The sequence below is a fragment of the Poecilia latipinna genome, unplaced genomic scaffold (genome assembly GCF_001443285.1).
Source record: "Poecilia latipinna isolate Pla-1442-1.1 unplaced genomic scaffold, P_latipinna-1.0 Scaffold1313, whole genome shotgun sequence".
In the NCBI taxonomy this organism is placed as follows: Eukaryota; Metazoa; Chordata; class Actinopteri; order Cyprinodontiformes; family Poeciliidae; genus Poecilia; species Poecilia latipinna.
In genome coordinates, this window is record NW_015113929.1 from 137,732 (window position 1) to 160,928 (window position 23,197).

Below are 23,197 nucleotides of genomic sequence, written 5' to 3' on the forward strand. Positions count from 1 at the left end.
CACACACACGCATTCACATGTAGATACTGTTTTTTCTCACTAAATACAGATGCCGCCGTACTTTTTCACTCCTCTCATATTTTCACCTCTTGCATTTATGAACGCACCTTTTCTTCTAACCCCCCACTCCCCTGTGTACCAGACAGCCTTGCAAATAAGCAGGTATTACTGAAACCTCGCCCCCCCCAAAAAAAAACAAAAAAAACAGACTATCCTGGTGTTGAGTTGGATAGGGAGGTGAGAATGTTTAATAACACATTCAGCAGTTTTGCCCCTCAGCAGATATAATATGCACATTTCCCTTTCACCTAGCCTGTCTCCATTTCTTTCTTTCTTTTTTTCTTTCAGCCGCTGGGACTTCATTTTAAAGTACAATGCTTACATTGTACTTGCAGCCCAGACAAAAAAAAAATGCACAACAAAACACACTTCTATTCAAACTTACATCCAGAAACTAAAAATAAATGCTTAATAATGACAAATGTGAGAACCTGTATGTAGATTTTAATACCTCTCTCCCCTTTGCTACCTACACACAAACTGCATAAGCAACTCTTTAAGTCTAAAATGAGTCTCTGCCTTCATGGGTAAAGTTCTTCTCTAGTTTTAAGTCTGAAGAAGTATAAGCAACACTGAGCCACTTTTAAAGTCTACTACAGGGATTAGATGATACAGTCTGGCTGCAATAGGTGGATTGAGTTGATGCTAAAAGAGAAACATACACAGTCCATTTTTACAAACATACTTGCATAGAAATAATTAGATGTTGCGATATTAGAATCTACAAAATCTCTTTGTCTGCCTCCTAAGTTGCAGTTAGGTTGACTAGCAGTTAGCATGACTAGCAGGGATGTCCAGCTCAAGTCCTACCGTGCAACGTTTGGATGCATTCCAGTTTTTATAACATCTGAATCAAGCATGTTTTTCTTCTGCAGAGCCCTGACAACAAGCCATTCATTTGATTCTGGTGTGACAGACCACTTTTACAGGATTTTGAAGAATTGTCAGAATACTGTGACCGGCTATCTGCTAACAGCTAATAGTGCTAAATTTAGCAAGCGCTTCCTGCTAAATTTAGCTATGCCATTAAGTACAGCTTCCTATGCTTAATGGTTATTTCACAGGTTAATTAATCTGAACTAAATTTGATTATCTCTAGTTCAAACCTAACCTGGGTAAGGCTATACGCTGTAGAAATTTTCCCAGACACAGTTTGACCGTTAGCAATTAGAACCACCTTAGCATAATGACAGAAATAAATGAGCAAGCCAACATTTGTGATTCATAAAACATTCATTTCCAAAAACAAAAATAATTTCCCAAAAATATTGTTCAAATTTGTCTCGTATCTTTTTGTCCTCTTTATTGCCTTAAAAAAAAAAAAGAAACAAGGTAACAAGGTATCAAAACATATTATTTGAAGTATTCCACCAAATTTCTTCGTCTGTCTTGTACAAGTAGAGCCAGGTGTGTGTTATCGACTTCCTCTCCACAGTTCCCACTTATTAAGGGGAGCAGCGAGGAGCCAAGACCTCCAACAGAGCACATCAAAAAACCCAGTGGTGCATTTACAAACCCTTCCCATACATACATTTACACATCACACTATTGCCTCCTGTTGGCTCAGCCCATGTTTGGAGAGTAATTCAACAGCTCAAAGGGATGCAGAAAGCCTCAAAGGGATTTATACATGAGCTCAACTAACAGAGAGCGGAAGAGAAGGTAGTGGCGGATTTGAGAGAGGAGCTGGACCGACCGTTTCATTCGGAAATCATTTGACTCATCTTCTCACAAATTCGGTTGTTCAGAAAAAAACTATATGTTGTGTTATCTTGTTCAGTACTCATCTTTAAAATGAATCACACTTCTTTTCGTTAGATAGCTGTGTTCACTTTATTGCTAACGTTCAGCCTTCGGTTAACTTCATCTCTATATCACTTGTTAGAACAGTGCTGCCTTTACACAAGAACTCACTCTCATTGCCCCCTGGTGGACAACAGCAGTACAACATGCACATGAACAAAGTGACAGGATATAGAACTTGTAGCTTTACCTTTCAAAGTAAATTAGAAAACATGAACGCATAACACAGAATAACTCAAAGACAAGTTAAGATGAGAACATATTCTAACACTATAAGAGCCAGAGCGATGTTCTAATCTTTTTTTTTTTTTTTGATGTGCCCACCTGTCTGGCGTCCTTCTCTTGCCGTTCTCGTTGACGTCGAGCAGGAGCTCGGAGGAGTCCACTGGGGACGTGGTGCTGGTGTCTAGGAGTAGCTGCTCGTGTTGAGCCAGATACTGGGCTGGGTTCTGCTTGGCGAGCCTGGCGCAGTGTAGAAGCTCCCGCTGAAGCAACGGCAGGTTGGCCTGGAGAAAAAAAAAAATATAATAATAAAATTACGTCAAAAACAAAACAAAAAACTCAAAGCAGGAAACATTTTTAGGGATTTCTGTTCTGGCAGCGAGAGCCAGTTGTGTGCTGAAAAGGTTAAAACAGAAGTTAAGAGGCAGTTCTGCTTTTCACAGCAGGCATTCACCTTGACGTAATCTAAATTGTATTCAGCATTTCTGTGGAGGAACAGAGATCAAGCCTACTTTTTAAACATATACATATATATTTTTATTGTGATTGCTTTTATATAACACTTTTGACGCTGTCGGCTTGGCGTCAGATCTCCGTTCATGACATCATGGCAAACAGGAGGCGAACATGTGGTTTCAAAAAGCTACTAAAAGACGTGAGTCACATATTTTAATAGTTTTTTGAAACCACATTGTCACATTATGTGACAGTGTTTGTTAATTGGAAGATGGCTCCTGTTTAATAATAAAGTGGCGGCGAACGCAGCTCTATGCCTTACATTAAACCAAAAGCAAAATGAGCTTTGAAGATTAAAAGCAAAGTGTTCAAAATCTTTTATTCACTAATTTTCTTTTATGAGTTCACCGTCAGCTGCAAATAAGAAATTTTATTACTCTGCTAGTGAGAACGGTTGGTACCGAAACATGTTTTTTTGTTTTATGACGGTAAGAAACAAAAAACAACAAGCTCCAAATAAACATTTTACTATGTAGCATTGTGTCTGGTTTGATTTCGTTATTTTGATGTTTTGATTCTGTTTTGTTGTTTTTTTATTAAAGCAAATAGGGATTTTTATCATGGAAGGCATTATTCAAACGTCTTCAATAGTGTATTTTTTATTTTTATTTTTTATCTCTCTCAGCATGTCAAAAAGTCAAATTTTAGTCACTCTTGTTGGGAAGTTTCCAGATGTAAAAAAACAAACAAACAAACAAACAAACAAACAAACAAACAAACAAACAAACAAACAAACGAACAAACAAAAAAAACAAAACAGGTATGTCCTGTATTTTTGAAGCATCCAAACACATATTTTATTTAAATGCTGTTACATTTCTAATGCTTTATTTTATTAGGATAAATAGTAAAATTATGTTTTCTCACGCAAGCGATAAACGGACGGCAGAGAGCTGTGCAGAAAAGCTCAGAAATTGTCCATGTCTCCATCTGAGAGATCAGAAAACTCAATCCATCCAGATCAGATGCAAAATAAAGTTCCTCATTCTTTGACTCAAAGCACCGATGATTAAACTCACCTTTGCATTACTACTGAACCATCACTGCTCTAAGTGACCCGGAGCACATTAACGCCTAGAAGGTTTCTCTGTGACGCATTGATTTTTAATTTTTTGTAAGAACAGCACCTTCTTTTCAATCTGTCTTTGACTGTAACAGAGGGAGTCTGCCTTCTTGTGAAGTTACAGGGACATACAGGTATGCGAGCATCCACTTCAAAGACATCTGATGGCATGTGTTTCAAGGCAAGAAGATGAAAGCGTTGCGTCAGGAAGGCTCAGAACAAGAACGGGCGCTATTTTAGCCGGGATACATCACGCTTTAGGTGGGTTAATCTTTGTTTTGTCCTCAGAAAAAGAAAATCTTTCAAGGTCTTAAGACTTTTTGGGGTTTTATAATCTTTTCCTTGCCTAGCTTTCCTGCTTTAAGGCCCCCCCCCCCACCTCCTCTGATCCACTCCAACTTTTCCATCTATTTAATCTCCTGTTATTCTAATCTTTGTATAACTCAGCCCTGATTTTTTTTTTCTTCTTTTTTTATTATAGCATTACTGTTTAAATCTGCGAAAATCACCTTCAAACAGTAAAAGAAATGCCAGGAGCTGAACTTTGCTTTACCTTCCAGAGCTAATGATCCAGTAACAGTTTATGATCATAATTATTCTAGAATAAAAAAAGAGGCTAAAATAAATAGCTTTGACCCTGATGAACCAATCTTTTATTAATTGGAGGTCATCCTAATTGCCTGAGATGTGGGAGGCATTAACAAGGAGACTGAGTCAAGAAATGCAGAGCACTAAAGAGGCTGCATCATTTTTCAAGTGATTAAGTATGGTGTTTGCTTCTGTAAAGCTGCCAGACAGTTACACACACACACACACACACACACACACACACACACACACACACACACACACAAGTACAAGAAATAAAATAAACCATTATTAAGCATTCGATAACCTAAGCTTAAAATATGATTTACATTATTACCTTTTTCTTTTGTCAAATAATGAAGATATTAGCAAAAAAAAAAATCTGAAAATTTATTTAGTTTTCCTTTTTGGAGTAAAAACTGACAAAATATTAACTCACTTTGAAAGACAAATTGATGTATTATTATTATTATTATTATTATTATTATTATTATTATTATTATTATTATTATTATTATTATTATATATTTTTTACAAAGTATCCTCCTTTCAGTCTTCTTTTTGTGGCACCGTCTCACTGTAAAAACAGCTGCAGGTCCTTCAGTTTCCTGTAGCGTTGAACATCCAGAGACTGTCAATTCTGCCCACTTTTCTTAGCAAAAGAGTTAAACTCTTGTCACCCTGGATTGAGGGAGTTTGTCAAGATCAGCTTTCAGTTGTCAAAATTGTCTGCAGCCTCTAATATGTTCTCCAATAAACTCTGGCCTGCCTTTCTGTCCTGCCACTATTTTTTCAGTTCTACACTATGTCGGTCTATCACATAAAATACCAATAATAATAATAATAATAATAATAATAATAATAATAATAATTAATAAAAACTCATTAACAACTACATCGTACACCGTTGTAGATAATGTAGCTTTTGTCTCTGTTATCCCATTTTGATCGCTTCCTCTTGCGGCTTGCTCTCACTGGCAGGTTTGTTGTGTTGCGCTGAAAGAAGGCCGAATGGTTTGACTGCAACAGCACGACGTAAGCTGGCGAAAACAGAGAAACGCTGTGGCAAACCTGTGGCGGACGCCCAACAAGCACATCACGTCACAGGCATTGTGTGGTTAATGACGGTCTCCTTCCAGTAAGGCCTCCAAACCAATTTGTGGTTTTAGCATTAAGAAAAAGGGGACGAGGAGTTGAGTGGGTTTGAGACGGCGGGTTGAACTTTGTGTATGGAATTAGTTTAACGAAAAACCACACGCCCTGACGCACATTGTTGCACCTTTAAATGTCCCCCCCTCCCTCTCCCTACACGTCCAAGGTAGCATATGGTTACCTAGCATTAAAGGCCCCACTGTGGGAAGACACTAAAATTAGGTGCTGGGGAGAGAGACAGCAAAATAGAGAGAGGGAGGGAGAAATTCAGGGGGGGAAAAAAAAAAAAAAGAAGAAAGTTGCATCTTTGATTCCACAGCCATCCCAGCGATGCACTCACCATCCGGCAAGGAGAGGAAAAGGGGGAATTGGACAGACGGATTGATGGAGAGAGAACAGCAGCGTAAGGTCGAAAATAACTGCAGGTGAGCAGATAAGATAAATAGAGGAAAATGACAAATATAGCAGAATATTGGGTTAAAGGCGCGCGCAGGCCGCGTAAACAAAGAGCAAGAGGGCGTGACAGAAACAAGCCAGCTTTATATTAAATGTTCCGCCTGTCCGTGCTCTCCATCTTTCAGTTACAAACTGATATTGATCTCGTCTCCACACACATCCCAGAACATGAGCCAGACTGTGACTGCGCAGTGGATCCCCTCAGTACAAACCCCCCCCCGCCCGGCCCATTCGTCATGTTTGACTATCACAACAAATCATAACTCTGCCTGCAACGCCACAGGCCTTCCCTGCAGCCCTGCAAGCTGCAGACCAGCATATGCAGCTACGCAACACTAAATGCACACAAACGACCACAGCTTCGCTCGGAGACACGAACGCAAGAATCGCCGTCACTCTTAATTCTCATGCGGTGAGCTGGGACGGAGACGGGAGGCCAGCTGCATGCTCAAAGCGACATAGTTCGGGATTTTTGAATTGAGGCTCTTTTAAAGTGTTATGGAGCATTTAATAGTTAACAGTACCTGCAGCTGATGGCATTAAAATCTGATTTATTTAACATAAATCCAGGTTAATTAGTTCCATTTCAAAACAACTACATAATTTGATGGTGGAAGTCTGCTTTTCTGTTGGACTAGCAGCTTTAGCTTCAGGCTACGACTCCATGGATTTATGCTAACTAAAGGCACAAAGTGAGTAACCCACTGCAGGTGAAATATTAAATCTTTTAAAAGAATGAAAGTATGAATGAATGAAACTGAGACAACACCTATATGGTGGGGAAAAAAATAGAATATTCACTAAATATCTATCTGCTTTGCTCCCGCATGAAGGCACAATTCAATTCGAATATGTTTCTTAGCTTTTAGAAAATAATCATTTATACCGGAGGAAAAGTACAATGAGAAAGAAAGAGAGTAAAACTTTGTGTTAAACAGCAAAGGCAAAAAAAAGAAACAGGAATAAATCTGCTGAAAAATAAAGGCTAATGCTGAAAATGGGAATGAATATCTTGAACTTAAGTGGGCACATCTGGATCTCGGACGCCTAAATACTTTCCAGATTCTGGTTCGAGAGACGTACAGGCAGGCAACCCCTTTGTAGTCGTTGTATATTTGAATATCTACCTTCAGGAAGGGAACGACAAAAGGTCGTAGGGGGAAGTTGGTGGCTTCTTGGAGCTTGGAGTGGAATTCCTCGATGGTTAGCGTGGAATTCTGTGGGAGAAGAAGAGAGAAGGAGAAGGAAAACATGACTCCATGTGGAAGGCATTAAGTGATAATATTACTTATTGGAAGCTAAGCTGTATCCTGGTCTGGAGTGAATGTTTTGGCTTTTGTAATAGGAAGCATATGTGGCAGACCACAGTGAAAAGAGCCCCACAAAACAAAGACACAAGCAGAAATCTCAAAATGTTTGCAGTCGGAGGCATTAAATTGCTACGAATTGCATGTACGTTTTAATGACGGGTTGCCTGTATCTTTCTTCAAGGTCTAAGACTGGTCACATCGTCTCTAAATTATATAATTTAATCTGCTGCGTATTGTACTTTTCTGCCCAGTCAGGTGAAAATGTTTTTCTAGGGTATTTTAATTTTACTCAAATATTAAGCATCCTCCATTTTGGGATGACATCGGTGATGTCATCACTTTACCAGTAAGAGGGCTGAACAGACTTTAAACGAAAAACATACAAAATAAATCATCATAGCCAAGAATTTTGGGGGAGTTTGTCATAAGAGTGTTGCTGTTTTAGCTTTTGACAGACCTCCAGATCTTGCCAAGACTGGCAGAACATACATCACTTTTATTACCCTGGATATGGCGCACACAAACGCCTCAGATTTGACCTTTCACCTTAAGGAACTAGCTATGTTAAGGCCATTTCAGAATATCCTCACCAGATCCTTAGGCTACCTGCTATCATCCATGAAGTTGACAATAAAATCGACTGAATCTTGAAAATATGTAAGCGCAAACCTGCATGTTGTGAAAAACACAAACTGAATAAACCTTGGTGTGCATTCATTGGCAAGAACAACAACAACAACAACAACAAAAAAAGCTTTTGGGCATTTGGTTGTTTTAATTTTCATAATCAGATGTGAGCAGATTCTCCAGAGAACCTCCATGTGTGTACAAATACACCAAACCTTTTATTTCATTACATTTTCTAAAAATAACCATCTCTGCAGGTTAATATCCATTTTAAGGAGGTTGTGACTCCATCCATCCATCCATCCATCCATCCATCCATCCATCCATCCATCCATCCATCCATCCATCCATCCATCCATCCATCCAGTGGGGAATTAAAATAAAGTTTCACATTTTCATATTCCTGCCATTTCTCCTTTTATTTTCTCTTAAAGCTTCAAAATGTGGCACTCTTTAAATCCACTTTGTATGACTTTCATGCTCTGCACATGCATGGTTTCACTAGAAAGGCTTATTTTTTTTTGCCAGCCGAGGGTTATAATGTCGTACTGCAAAAATGTCTAGTAGGTTCTAAAATCTTTTAGCCACTTGTAGAGATTTTCAAGAAGGCCATAACTTCTTTGCTAGCATCTCTGCTTTTAAAAATAATCTGTATTTTCTTACCGCTGTTTTATTTTATTTTTTAACTTAATTTTTTCCACAAGACCTACTTGAGCCCCTGTAGCCTCCGACGTCAGAGTTGTTACCGTAAGTCTGATAAAACAAGTGATTTCTTTCTAATCTTGCCATTTCTTTCCCAGCAGTCAAAAAACAATCTCTTTGTATCTGTCTTTGTACTTGAATAGCTTTCTGGTTAATAACAAACACAAACGTTGACGTAAAATCTGGATTGCATCTTCTTTTGTTTCCATTTTAATGATCGATGACACGACTTTCAGTTTTAGCGTCGAGTGGACAAAGGAGCTGAACATGCACGCTTGCAAAATAACAGTCAAACAAGGGAGAGAAAAAAGAATCAAGCAAGACAAAGTGAAAAAAAAAAAAAGCAGACGATATTATTTTTCCTCCTCACACTCTGAATTATTTCCCAGACCTGAGTTTTGTTGCATTCAGCCTTACATCTGTTCGCCCAGATTGCGTCGGGGCTGTTCTTGACAGCCAGCGAAACCTCCTGAGCCTCCGTCTCTCCCTCTCCCCTGCACGCAGCCGACTAATTAACAGTGTCACTCTTTTCAATAAGGCAGGAGGAGGGACACAGAGATGCTGATAGCGGAGAGATGAAACGGAGGGAGAACAGAGAGACGCGTGGTGGGGAGGTGTGCGAGCCAAAAGGACGCAGGAGAGGCACGTGCGTAGACGCACGCGACGAGAAAAGCAAACACAGGAAAAGCCAAAAACAGGTTATACTCTGTGTGGTTAATTAAGAAAATATCTCCCCCCCTTCATCTCTTCTGCCTCCTCCTCCTCTTTTCAGCACAACATTCAATCACTATTCCGGTATCCCCCTGCTCATTAAGCTCTGATCGCAGCCTTGATATATCCATGTCAGCTAAGCTAGAGAACACATCTGTTTTATCTAATCTCAGTTGGTTGAATGTGTTTTTTTTTTGTTGTTTTTTTTTTGTTTTGTTTTTTTTACGCTTGCAGGCTTCATTTGTGCTGCATCGGACACAAGATTGAAATAGTGTTTTAATATATTCATTTGTACCAAGCTTTCCACAAAACTCTTTGAGTTATATGACGTTAATTTAGAAAGGGATTTAAAATGAAATCACATCCTACGATATGACTGTGAAACGCACAGAACTCGTAATTTGTATAATAAGATCGATAAGTTTAATAAAAAGTGTTGAATTGCGTTTCTCCAGCTGAACAGGAAAAATCAGACCAACCTGAAAGCAACATTGTGCAGAAAGTTCATCTCATAACAGATTTTCAGGGCAACGTAGTGTGTGGCACGACTCGGTGATTAGAGATGTTATAGAGACTTCACTTCAGAAAACTCCAAATGTGGTAAAAAAAAAAAAATAAAAAATAGACAAAAATACCAGCAAAACGTAAATAAAATAGTAAAGTGATAGTGCTGGTTTCAGTGTTTACTAAAGTTAAAATCTCAATGTTTAAAAGAAACAGCAACAACACACTGTTTGGTGAGGTCTGAACCAAGCTGCACACTGATTTACATCGTTGTTTACGTAAAACTAATTTACAAAAGTTGTCAGCTTAAAGCACTTAAGACAGAAGGCATTTACACATTCCTAGAGTATTTAAAATCTTGCTTCACAAACGCAATTAAAGAACAGCCTACTGTGAACGACAAGCGCTCTCTTAATCACTTATTTGTTCAGTGGGAAATGCCAAACACGCCATTCCTGCTGAGCATCTTCCAAAAAAGACAAAGTTATTCTGGGAGCCATTTAACCCTTTCACCGTCCTCATACGCGTGGAAGCTGCTTACCACTAGTCCCAGCACCAGCGTGCGGACTCGCTCGCCGATTTCGGGCGAGATGTCGTTCCCGAACTGTTGCAGAGTGGTGAGGAATCGCTTGAGCTTGCTGAGCTGCCGGGCACCGCAGGCCGGCGGCAGCTGCTGGTTGGCCAGCGAAGACGAGGAGGACGAGCTGGGGCCGTTGCTGTAGCCGTTCGGAGGGGATGGCGCGCCGTTGAGGGCCGTCGGGGAGTGGCTACTGCCATTTGTCACTGCACAAGACAAAGACGAGGAGAATTTTAAACTCAGTTCTTGACATTTTTTGAAATCTCACATCGAAGGACACAAAAAGTAAGGCGCTTGTCCTCAAAGGAGCGTAGAAGCCGTCCAAATTTTTAACAAGGGAAAGAAAAAAAAAGGGGGGGCGAAAAAAAAAAAAAAAAAAAAGATGTCAGAAAAGAGACCAATCAAGCGAGATAACGGTATTAATAAGTTGAACGAACACATTTATTTAGCGACAGATAACAGTTCGTCCAGCCCGCCGGGTTCTAGCGACTAATCGAGGCGATGTGCACGCCACGGTTAACACTCTCCACATTTGTTTGCAATTTCTGTGCTTTCTCTGATCCCTTAAGTCATCCCCACAGAAAAGCACTTGGGAGACATTTCACCTCCTTCTTCCTCCTTCTCCTCTGCAGCCTAAACAAGCAGGGACAGCGGGACCCCCACTAGAGCGAGGCTACAGCAGTCGCGTGTCTTTGTTCATGTTGGGGGAGTCGACGTACAAAGACATACAAGGCAACATAAAGCTCTCTCTTTAATGAGATTAGTCTCTGACTAGCGATACATTCACTCCCCCTCTGGCCGCCGTCCAAGGCCGCCACTGTAAAGAGACGAGAGAGAGACGAGATGCTCAAACTGCATCTGGCGACAATTATGGCGGATGGAAATCAAAGCGTACTGCTTTGTAAAAAAAAAAAAACCTTTGGCGTGGGTAATGAGAGAGCCAGGTCTTTCCTCCCTCATTGCACGGAAGCATCGACGTTAATTGTGGGGTGCAAGTGTGTGCAGCAGAAAGAGACAGAAGGCTAGAATTTTTTTTTTTTTGTATAAATTAAGTTGAAGGGGTGCAAGGAAAGTCTGAAGCTGGAAAAGAACAAAACAGAGCCTCTGTTGCAGACTAGAAGGAGCGCCGCTTAGATAAGACTAGAGAGCTTGAAGCGTTTTGAGCCACACGGCTTCAGATTCCTTGATTCTAGTGCTCTTCATGAAAGTGGTTAAGTATCTACTTCTGAGAGAATACGAGGGTATAATTTGCTCATCACCAGTGATGTGCGTATCATGGCGAAGCTCCAACAGTTTGTAAGCGTGGGTGTTAATGAACCAGCGGAGGGAGCTCTGCCTTACGAAAAAGACTCGGTGCAACTCGATAATAAGGTTTTAAGGGGATTTGAACCCCCTTTTTTAACATTTACATGCTTTAGTTGTCTTCCCATGGAGGAAGAGTCAGTTCATCTATAAATATTTTTCAAAACGAAGGTGAACTTAAGGCCACGTTCAGGTCGGCTGTGGTCTCACTTTAGGGGGGGGTTAAGGTTCTGCTGCTTCAGTGAAGTTTCTGACCCGAAATCTTAAAAAAGGCTTAAAAAGACTAAGAATAAGGTGAAAAAAAAGTTAAACTGGAAAACATGGCATTTTACTCTGGGCCTATATGTTCCTTTGTGATTTTTGTATCCCCATTTCAGACACAAGTTTTTTCCATCACATTTCATCCTGCTTCCATTTTGTACTGGCAAACTCACCATTTGGAACTTATTTACTTAAATCATTTGTCACATTTTAGTTTATGCATCTGGGAGTTCAGTACTTCATGAATTCTGGAGATAAAAATGCTGAAATCTCACATAGAGATAAATATAATTCTGCAGTCATTCACTAAATTAGAATATGCATTCAGACGTGGCTCGCTTTCCAGATTAAAACTGACTTTTGAAAATAACATCCTTTAAGTCAGAATCATACACAAGCCCACATTTCTGAATACATTTTCTTTTATTATTGGCCTAATTTAATATTCTGATCTTAAATGTTATGTTTTCTTTGTCTGTAAGTGGAAAATTGTTATAGTTAACACAAATACAAGCTTGAAAACATCAGTCAGTGTGTAATTAATCTATATAATGTTTCTGAAGCAACAACATCTCAGTGATATTGTAATCTATTAAAAATGACTGTACATTATTTTCTGCTTCCAATAAATGTGGTTCTGATCAACGTTTGAGTCACATAGCCTATGAAACATTTAGGATTTTGACCCCTGATCTTTCGAAGCACTTCTAAGCAACATTTCCTGAGAACAGCTTTTCAAACATGAAGCTCCAGCTACAAAACAACCAGAACTCCTGGCACGGCAGCAATTTCTGCCGCTGTTAAGGAGCTTCAGCTATTTTTTTTATTTTTTTTTTACCTTTTCTTTCATCTATTAGCATTGCAAAGAAGCAAAGTGCCGTCTTGTGCGATACAGAATTAGAGCGCTGCTCACATGTGGTGGGTGTGTAGGAGCTGTTGCGGGGAGCCCCTTGCGTACTGGGCGGAGGCGGCATGGTAGGTGGCGTCAACCTGGACTGCGTCTTGACATCCGCAGGTGAGTCGGGCATGGTGGAACGCTTCCCAGTGCGATCTGATGAAAGACAAAACCAGAAGCAGAGGTCACAGCACCGCTCGGTTAAGAGAACATCTTCTTCACGAGGAATTTTAAACTGACTCGGTTTTTCAATCCTACTGGCTGCGTAAATGAGCTCCACGAGAGGAGTTTGACTCTGAGCAATCAGACTGCCCTCCAACACACCCCCACTTTTACAAAACCACCCCACACCAACCCCCCGCCGCTCCGACCCGGAGATAATGACTGCATCGTTCATTACAGTCAAACTAATGCGCACCCTCGTTCCCACAGTTTAATTCTTGTATCTCTAAGTTGCATTCACATCTGCTCAGAAAGGAGACATTTCACAGATAAAATTCATTATCACAACCAAAACGTTTCCTCCGATACGTCTGTTTTCACTTAATTCAGTTGCTCGCTGCTCGGGCGATAACACAACATATTGAATATATGGGAACGGCAACAAGACCTTATCAGAGCCCTGCAGTGCGCAGAAGGGCAGAGCCCCTCATTGTCCAAGCGAAGATACTGAACTTCTTTTTTGCAAAAAAGCTGCAACAAGGCTGTCATTGAATCAACAGACTGTTATCAAATCATGTCTCCGTGGCACATTTTGGAAAGGAAATTATATATATATAAAAAAAAAAAAAAAAACAAGAGAGAGAGCTACAAGGTGAACCAAAAGTACATTCTGTAACAATGAGAGTTTTGCTGTAGCCCTGGAGTAAATGCAACATGGCGACGAAGTCAAACAGACGGTCCATCTGGACTCGGGTCACACCTGGTTTACAGCAAACGGGGGTGAGGGGAAGGACTCAAGAACATTTTCCACTGGACCCTCCTCTGTGTTTAGGGATGTGTGTGTGTGTGTGTGTGTTTCCCGTATTTCATTGTTTGAATCCAGAGTGTCATTCTGTCAAGCTTAGGTGAAACGAAATAGGCAGGATAGTCTGAGCCTATTAGCTCCAAGCCCTGCTGCCAGCAGCCGCTGCGCACCATGACTAAGAATTTTAGTCACACTGACTTGGCTTTCAGCAGGGAGACAGGCGAGAGATGGAGATGTTTGCTCCACAGCTCTGTTTTCCATTTACCCCGCTGGAGCGCATTTGTTTATCCTAACGTACACATCGACCTGCTGCAGAGACGGCAGAATGAGAATGATGTAAGTGTGTGAAAGATTTGAGATTTTCAAGCAAGGTTTGTGAACTCTAACTGAGAATTAAGTGTTGGACAATCAGAAAATAGCGATTGTATACGTTATATTGCACTTTTTTCACTTGGTAGAGAATTAATCTTGTTCAAAAATCTTGTCCGATGAACGGGGTGATCCTGATTGTTGCTGGGAGTCACACTGTCGCCTGCACTCAGTTATTCCCAAAACAAGCTTTATGTTTAAATATTAATATGGTCTCTTTCAACTGTTGGCAACACTGGCCATTGCAAATGAACAATATCAGAAAACATGCCATTGACAACTGAAACTTCACGTTATCTCACCATATCTTTTTACATTTTATTATTAATAATTATCATACTGCAGGCTAGTCGGGGACATCTTAAGGAAAGGATTAGGTTTGCGGGCCCTAAAATGAGTACAGCGGCAACAATATTGGGTTCAAGATTTATTTTCAATATTTTTGAGAAATCTAATAATTCCCCACTCTTTGTTTTCACAGATCAAGTAAAGGCTTCACTAATTACAAACCTTTTTCAAGAAGCTCTGTTTAGCTCCAACTAGTCTGAGGTTTGATCCGTCTGAGTTATTTTGATTTTGAGGCAGATGATTAAATGCGATATAGATTAATAAAAAATAAAAAATATACCTTTTCTAGAAAGCGTTCTTCACACTGTTGTTCATGGTGGACTGGGTGATTTTTTTACGCACATGTTGCACAGCCAACTTCAAAACAAAACCTAAAATCTTTTTTTAAGCAAACCTGGCACGAGATTGATAAACAGACAGACGGACAGACTACCCAAGGTACCCGATATGATGCAAAATGTGTTGCATGAGTCGATACAGATTAGGGATTGATGGGAAAATGTGATGAAAGTGCAAAACCCTCCCCTATACTTTCCATCCAGGCCAGACAAAGAACGCTTTACCTCTCTAATTTTGACACAATAAACATGCCTCGGGTATTTATTTAACAAATTCAGCAGAAATGCCAGAAGAAATAAATCTCGCCCGTAGTAGCCAACTATCACTGCCTACAACACGATCTGTGAAAACACAAGGTCATTAAAAAAAGATAGCTGGGAGTCAGGACCCCAGGTAATTCATCATTTCCCCGTCAAACAAGAAAGACGTCACGCTGTATACGCTTAACGGGCCAATTAAATCGAGTAAAGCCACTGTTTCACACATGGCTGTGATTATTCAATTCCAATATACCGTTGAGCTCATGCTGCTGATTGTTCTGTGTGTTACTCTTCCTGATTGTGGGGTCATTTTGGACCACTTAATTTGTTCCTGTCATAAAGAGGAGCAGAAAATCATCATTCAGAAGTTGAGAACAATTACTCTACTCTTCACCAGAAAATCTAAAAATGAAAAGGCAGCCGGGCGTCACTACAATGTAGTTTAAGTGATATATTTATCTATCTAATAGAAGGGAGATTGCATTTTTCAGAAGAAGTATGACATCAGCAGGTGGAATGATGGTCATTCAATGGTTATTACATTTTAAAACATCCACACAGTCTGTTCATTTTTTGTCTATGTAATAGCAGTTGGATGTTCAAAAAAAAAAAAAAATCTGATGTTTGCTTTAAAACCATAAAAATGTTGAACTGAAATGCAAACCCCTTGCTCTTTTGGTGGTAAAAATGAACGAATGAAAATGAATGTAAGCGTGGTTAGGGTTAGGGTTTCTACTTACTGAGAAAAATAAAAGATTTCTGATATTGTGACCCTGTTATCCTGCTTCATCTTGCACTAGACAATTACAAATAATTGTCTAGTGTCTAGTGATAACAAAATGCAACCAATTTTTACGTATACTAATCATCCAAATTTCTTAAAATTTTTAATGTATTTTCATTTACTTTTTCCTATTCATTAATATTTGTTTCGTGCGGGGAAAAAAATGTGAGACAACACCTTTTTTACAGAGAAAGTAGTTCCTACAGTCACTGTAAAAAATGGTCACAGAATTAGCTTCCTGTTTCAGGATGTGGAAAAAAAAAAATAAGATGTGGTTTTTCCAGCTAGTCATGTTCTTCCAAGCAAAACATCTGACCAAACTTGAATATTTTAAGCAGAAAGGCTAATCTTGAAAATCCCCCTAATACGCCTTGTGATTGGATGAAGAGATGAGTTTGGTCACAGGCTTATCATTGGTAGACAACACCTGGGTCGGCGTTATGATTGCACTGAGGCAAGAGGGACGAATCCTGCAAGCCTGTGAAACTCATCTTCGGTCCCTCAGGTGACGAAGATGAAGGACAAGGAATGAGTTGGCGTAAAAACCTGTGCGCACGCGCCTCCAGACAATAGCATGTCGTCACACACATGAACTTACAAACAGCTCCGTCTCGCCGTCTGATTTGATTGGGTGCACGACACGGCATGTAAGTGGGATAAAATCGATGGCTTCATGCTAAACAACAAGGCCTGTGACATCCATTCACTGTGCAATTGCCGTGCTTCTTGAATCAATAGGAATATTCAGGTCAACAAAATAAATTGGAAAAAAAAAAATAAATAAATAAAAAATACATCACACAACTCAAGCTGGTGATTGAAAACGACTCACGGAGTTCCGCCCATGAACGTGGCGTGTATATTTTAAGACGGGAGCAGGCAAACAATCAGACAAGCTCTCATTTTATTACAGCTATAGAAGATGGCTGAACCACACGAAGCACTTGCTTCTGCATGCATAATTTAGAAGCAAAAAGCAACCTTAAACAACCTTGAAATATGGGGCATCTCGTCCAGCCTAATGCATCTGTTAAAAGTTTATGGCCGACTGCACATCTATTGTCCATTTATTAGTCCTGTTACTGTCCCGCCTGCATAAAATCATAAAGAAAGCAAGCACCAGATCTGTGGCCAATCGATGGCAGTCCAGGACAGACGGGTATTGATGTGCAGAGCCTTAATGGAAAGGGGGAGGCAGGGGGGAGGGCGATGAGTGCTTTGACTTTACCTAACTCACATTACGACTTCTCAGAAGTGCTGTTGTCCAGCAGTTAATGGATTGAAGAGGATGAGAAGAGTTGTTGAAGAGGCAGCAATTAGATATGAGGGAACAGAAGAGTCTCTTCAATGTGTTGATTCACTTGGACAGAAGGGGTGCTAAACCTATCGATCACGCTTGGAGATGACAGAGATAAATGACTCGCATTAGCCTCCCCATTCATGATTCTTTTTTTTTTTTTTCCCTTTATGTACTGCAGCATAAAAGAGCTTTTAGTACAAATATTGGTAGATGAGGTGGTTTGAATAAGATATACTCGAGAGACTATAAGTGCTGCGATGGTGTCTCATTGCTTATCGTTTCCCGTCTATCATAATGAAGCAGAGTTACTTGGATTTTAATTGAATCACAAGCTCCCAAAGGCTGGGCCAGTTTCATACCTTTACAGTTTGAGCCGTCTGATAGTTTTCAGGTAAGAGCAAAGCATCTTGTGTAGAATATGTAACAAATTGTATCTACCTGCTTTGTGATGGATTTGACATCCAGTCATTTCAAGTAATTCCAATATCTACAATATCTACCGATTAACTACGGTACGGAACATTGTACTGTTTATAAAATACCAAACAAAAAAAAAAAAACTTATCGTGATAGGAACCAGTCATCATAAAAATAAACATAAATAAATTAATTTAGGTAATTTATGAAAGCTGATGGAGGAATTTTATCGCTTTTGAACTCTGACTTATTTCAGAAGTTGATACCAGCCTGAACTGACATGTTAGTATGACTGAATGCAATTAAATTGTTTGGCAACTTAAAATAACTAATAGAGTAAATTATATAGTCATGGTTATTGGTAAGGTTTTATATAAACAGAATAATTCTGGATATAGCGGTCTCAAAATAGCTGTTTCCAGCTTTGTGAGGTCCCTATGCAATACTCTTGCTTTACTTAATTCTCAAATTAATAAATGATTCACGAACATGCTAAAATTGACTAAACTTTCAAAGTTTTCCCCACAATAACTTATCTTCAGTTAAACCTCTCAAATCTGCATTGGAAAATAACAATCCTCTGTTCGCCAATAAATAAAAATGTGCTTTCAACAATGTTTACGTTTCGAAAGCAACTCAAGAAGCTTTAATAAATACATAAATATGGTGGACCAACCCTAAAGTCAGCAGAAAATAGATTGGACTGTTTCCAACCTATTAAAGTGCAAACAATAACATCAAGAATCTTGCAAGAATATTAATACTGCGACTTCACATGCGACACTCAACATCAGAGCAATTTTGGATCGGTTACCATTTGTTTTGACCTTTGCACACTATAAACAGAAATCAATATAGAGTAGACTGCCTGGAATAACAAATAATTTATTATGGAAAAAAAAAAATAAAAAAATAACACCCACAGCTTACCATTGCAACTTATTGTATTCATATATTCAACATTTTATCCTCAAATGATGTTGAATATTTGGTAACACTTTATTTGAAGGGGGTTGAATAAGACTGACATGACACTGTCATAAACATGACATAACACCTGTCAGGAACATGAATAAGTCTTCATGAATATTTATGACTGTTGTCATAAAGCGTCATTCGGTAAATTATGACACTTTTAATACAAAGCTGACATTATTCAAAATGTCTTTGTTATGACAACTTGACATTAACCAGTAAATCATTACTTTTTAATAACATAAAGTTACCTAATTTTTAAAGTGCAATCAATAATACTTTTATAACAAATTAATATCAGTAATGATTTCTTGGTTAATGTCAAGTTGTCATAACAAAGACATTTTGAATAATGTCAACTTTGTATTAAAAGTGTCATAATTTACCGAATGATGCTTTATGACAACAGTCATAAATATTCATGAAGGCTTATTGATGTTCATGACAGGTGTTATGCCATGTTTATGACAGTGTCATGACAGTTTTATTCAACCCCCTTCTAATAAAGTGTTACTGAATATTTTGGTTTGTGGTCCCCTTGTGACTTATGGGGCTTTATGTATTCGAATGAGCTACATATAATAAGGAATTGCTCTGAAACTGCCTGCATGAGGAATTTGAGCCAAAATGACTACGATGAATATTTCACCACTTCCTCTCATCACTTTTCTACCAGCAGGAGATTTTTAATGTTATCTTGAGTTTGATCAGGGGATCACAAAGAGTGACTCTAACCACAATCAATAATAATAAGAAAATTGCATACAGGCAGTTCTAGGATTATATCTAAGATCAAAATGTATATTAAATTTAAATTTATATATCAAAAAAACTTAACTAACAAGAGAAATAAACTTGCATGCAAATACTGAGTACATGGGCATAAAATAGTTTGTTTACCGGTAGAAAAGAGATTAATTTTTAAACAAAATGGGTATGAAACAGTGAACACAAACTGGTGAAAGGGAGACTCTGAGTCCCAAAACAAAGTAACTGGTGTTTGTCTTGTTTACATGACAACCGCTTGTAGGTTTGTTTGTTTTTTTTACTGATTAAAGAAGCATTTCCCTTGATTGGGACCTGATTGTGAGATATCAAGAGCTGAGAGCGGGAGAAAAACTGAGCAGGAATTTAAATAATAATAAAAAAAAATCATTCCTAATGTTGACTTTGAAGCAATTGTACTGGGAGGCTTGGGAACCTTTTCCCCTTTTCCCCTCGGGGACGTCCCAAGCCGCCGTGCAATGGCCTTTACTTTCTCTGTTATGAAAATAAAATAAAAAGCTAACCCGTCTCTATTCTCACAACCATGATTACAAAAGGCTCTTCAGAAAAAAAAAAATAAAAGTAAAGGTTGAGCTGTTTGGATTTTTAACTTCTTTAACCAATCACAGAAACAAGACAGAACCCCGGACAACCACCTGCCACACGCAGATATGTCTTCACACTTACATCAGCCAAGTTTGCGTCGTCCATGATTACGTGATCCTCCATGTTTGCAGAATCTCACTCCCTTTCTTTGCCTTTTTTTCCCCCCTCTCCCCGTTGCTCGTGCTTCTCTTTCAGCCAAGCTCAAAGAAAGGAGATTTTTATCCCCCTGCTGACTTGAGATTCATGCCTTTTCCAACGTTACATCCAAGTTACATCACTTGCCTCAAACAAGGTTGTTGCAATGAACGTTATCTAGGAGAGCGTGGTCCCTGAGAAGCAGTTCACCGTGTTATAGAGAGGACTTTGCTAACCCACAACTCAAGGCAAAAATACAATGTTATATCAAACTGGTGTATATTTCATCATCGCGCTCAAAGCCAGGGGTCATTTTGTATTCAAATCACCTTGAAAACACAGGCAACACAACCGAACGCTTGGTGTTTCGAAAGAGAATATCGCCAGGAAATAACGTCAAACTAAAGACTTTATGAGCCAGAATCATATTTGCTTGTTTGTGTCTTGTTGCGCGCTACAATTTTAACCATTTAACACACAAACGATGACGACATAATGTGCCAGGTGAGATTATTTTTTTTACAAGTTAACCCGGTAAAATTGACATCGGTGCATGGTAAGAGTTGGTGGCTGCAGCAATGGAGAGTTTTGCAGCCGGTGTGAGCAAATGAATGCATCAATTAGAAACAACTTAGCATTATTCTGCAGGGGGGGGAAAACATGTGAGTTTTTAGAGCCAAGTCCTGCCGAGGGCTGAATTCCAACAGGTCAGGTTTACAAACACAACAGTTGTACAAGTAATACTAAAACCTTCAAACTTTGAATGTAGCAGAATTCTAATTTAAACGTGGTTTATGGATTTTTTTTGTTTTGTCTGAGTTTCACAGACAACATAAGAGCTTATCAGTAGATCAGCAATAACAATGATAACAATAAGCAGAAATGTTGAAACCTTTGCAAAAATGTAACGATGGAAAGGCATAACTTCTACTTTGAAAATCTGAAAGCTTTTTCGAAACATCAACAGAAACGTTCTCTTATCACCGTTTTGAATCTACAATTTGCAATTGAAAAGTTGAGCTTTTTATTTTGAAGAAAATATAGGAGCTTTATTTTGAAGGGCTAACATTCTGTTTTATCTTGCAAAACCTGCGATAATCTAAACTATAATATACTGAGGATTTTATTTTTAAAAGATATTTGTAATACCACTAGTACTACTGCTACAAAAATTATCAATAACAATAATAATAGTAATGTTTTTCATAAACTACATTATTCAATAATTATGTGCTAAATAGAAAAAAAAAAATCAAGCATAGACCGCGTGAAAAAGGCCCCAAAATAAATTCTGCCGAGGGCTTTGACTATTCCTGGTCCGGCTCTGTACATATATGCCATGATCACACAGGCAGTCGTGTAATCCTTACACACACTGAAATGCAGGCGACAGAGGCACCAAAGCTGAAGAAATCCTGCACTCATGTTCACAGCGTGCCAGTGTTTGTGCAGAGTGAAACCTCTGGGTGTGCCATATCAAAACACACAGCCAGCACATGGTAATGTGTGAAGAGACAGAGCAGGTAATGGAAGAGATGAAGTGATAGCGAGATGGTGTGATAGAGGCTTGTGATTGCGCTGTGTGCTGGCTGCTTGCAGATGTGGAGAGAAGAAAGGGGCCACAGACACAGGAGATGGATATCAGCGGAGAGAACGAAAGGATAGGTGTGTTAAAGGAGCACTGCAGAGGGAAAGGTGCACTGATTGAGATTCAGACCGAGTACGCACAGGACCGGGAGAGATCTATCTGTATGCAAGAAGAGTAGCAGAGACACACACACACACACACACAGACACACACGCTGGTTCACACAAATACCCAGCCAGATGGAGCAGTATGCAGAGCATGTCCCATCAAACTCCACCCGCTTGTCAAGAAGATATATGGATGCAACGCCCTACCGCAACCCCACAAAACAACACTCAAACACACAGCTGCAAGCACGCACGCTGCTCACCAAACAGAAAAACTTTCTTTTCTCCCTCTCACGCACACACACACACACACACACACACACACACGCACACACACAAATAGATGTAATTGGCGTCATATTTTTTATTTCCCTCCCAAACAGATTCACAATGCAGAGGAAAAACCCAAGCCGGAGTGCTCTCCTCTTTTTCTTTACTCCGCCTCGTCTCCTTAATCTTTTCCTCCACTTCCTAAAATTTTCAACGCAGGCTGATGATCACGCATTGTTAAATCTCATCCGCGGCTGCCAAGCCATCTCGTCTCCCAGCAACGTCACACCGAATGCTGCTGGAACGTAGGTCAGAAGATCACTTCCATATACACTCGGAGCAACATAGAGACGTTTCTGTCTTGGTTTTGTGAAATATTTGCTTTATACTCTCACTCAAGCCTCACTAAATGAAACATTAATATCGTTTGTTTCTTTCCGGAGGAGATGCTGCTCTCCTACGCGCTTATCTTTTATTAATGCAAAGAGAGAGAAAAAACATTAAATTGATTTTTTTTTTCTTACCCATAAAAAAATATTCAGAGGCTTTATGCAGAGGTATAATAGACTTTACTTTAGGAGTCTTCCTGCTTACCATATAACTTCTTACATCATGAGTAAAGGTGACCCGAATCACATCTTAATGGCCCACAATGGGAATAGATCTGCTGCTGATCGGTGCCGACTGTCCTCCGCAGCTCCCACCTTATCTGCATTTTTGTTTCAGAAGAACATAAGGAGATTTCTCGACCGTACGCAGAGGTCTGAACACCATCTGCTCAGTCCCACAAACACCAACGCGGTCGCGCACACGCCCTTGCATCCTGCAAAAACACGCAACACATTCTCGCAAACACGCTGGACAGTAAAACATGTGTGGCGAATCACACTCGAACCCCTCGTTGATGGGAGCAAACCGTTAAACAACAGATTTATAGTGATGTCTGCTTTACCCATCTGTTGAAATAAAGTCTCGGTAGCAGAGCGAGGAAGCAGGCATTTAAGTAACATTAAAAATGATTCACAGGGACACCCCATCATGCATTCTCTCAAATCAAACGCACTCCCACCACATCGTGTTGCAGTGCAGACTTTAACCGTTGGAATGCTAGAAAGCAAAGGACCGGTGATGCAAACGAAGGACGGAAAACACAGGCACAGGCAGAAGGAGATAAATGAAACCGAGAGAAAGTAACTCAGAGAAAAATGTGGAGAGAAT

General features: G+C 39.5%; 1 protein-coding gene across 2 annotated transcripts in view; it reads right to left on the reverse strand.

The window, feature by feature from the left end:
- Positions 1–23,197, reverse strand: part of runx1t1 (RUNX1 partner transcriptional co-repressor 1) — a 98,387-nt gene that overhangs the window by 20,319 nt on the left and 54,871 nt on the right. For both annotated transcript variants that reach the window (XM_015055393.1, XM_015055392.1), the window contains exons 3-6: positions 12,768–12,905; positions 10,256–10,497; positions 6,988–7,077; positions 2,188–2,369 (exon numbers count right to left, since the gene is read on the reverse strand). In XM_015055393.1, the coding sequence (XP_014910879.1) occupies positions 2,188–2,369; positions 6,988–7,077; positions 10,256–10,497; positions 12,768–12,905 (652 nt within the window). The remainder of the gene's footprint in view (positions 1–2,187; positions 2,370–6,987; positions 7,078–10,255; positions 10,498–12,767; positions 12,906–23,197) is intronic.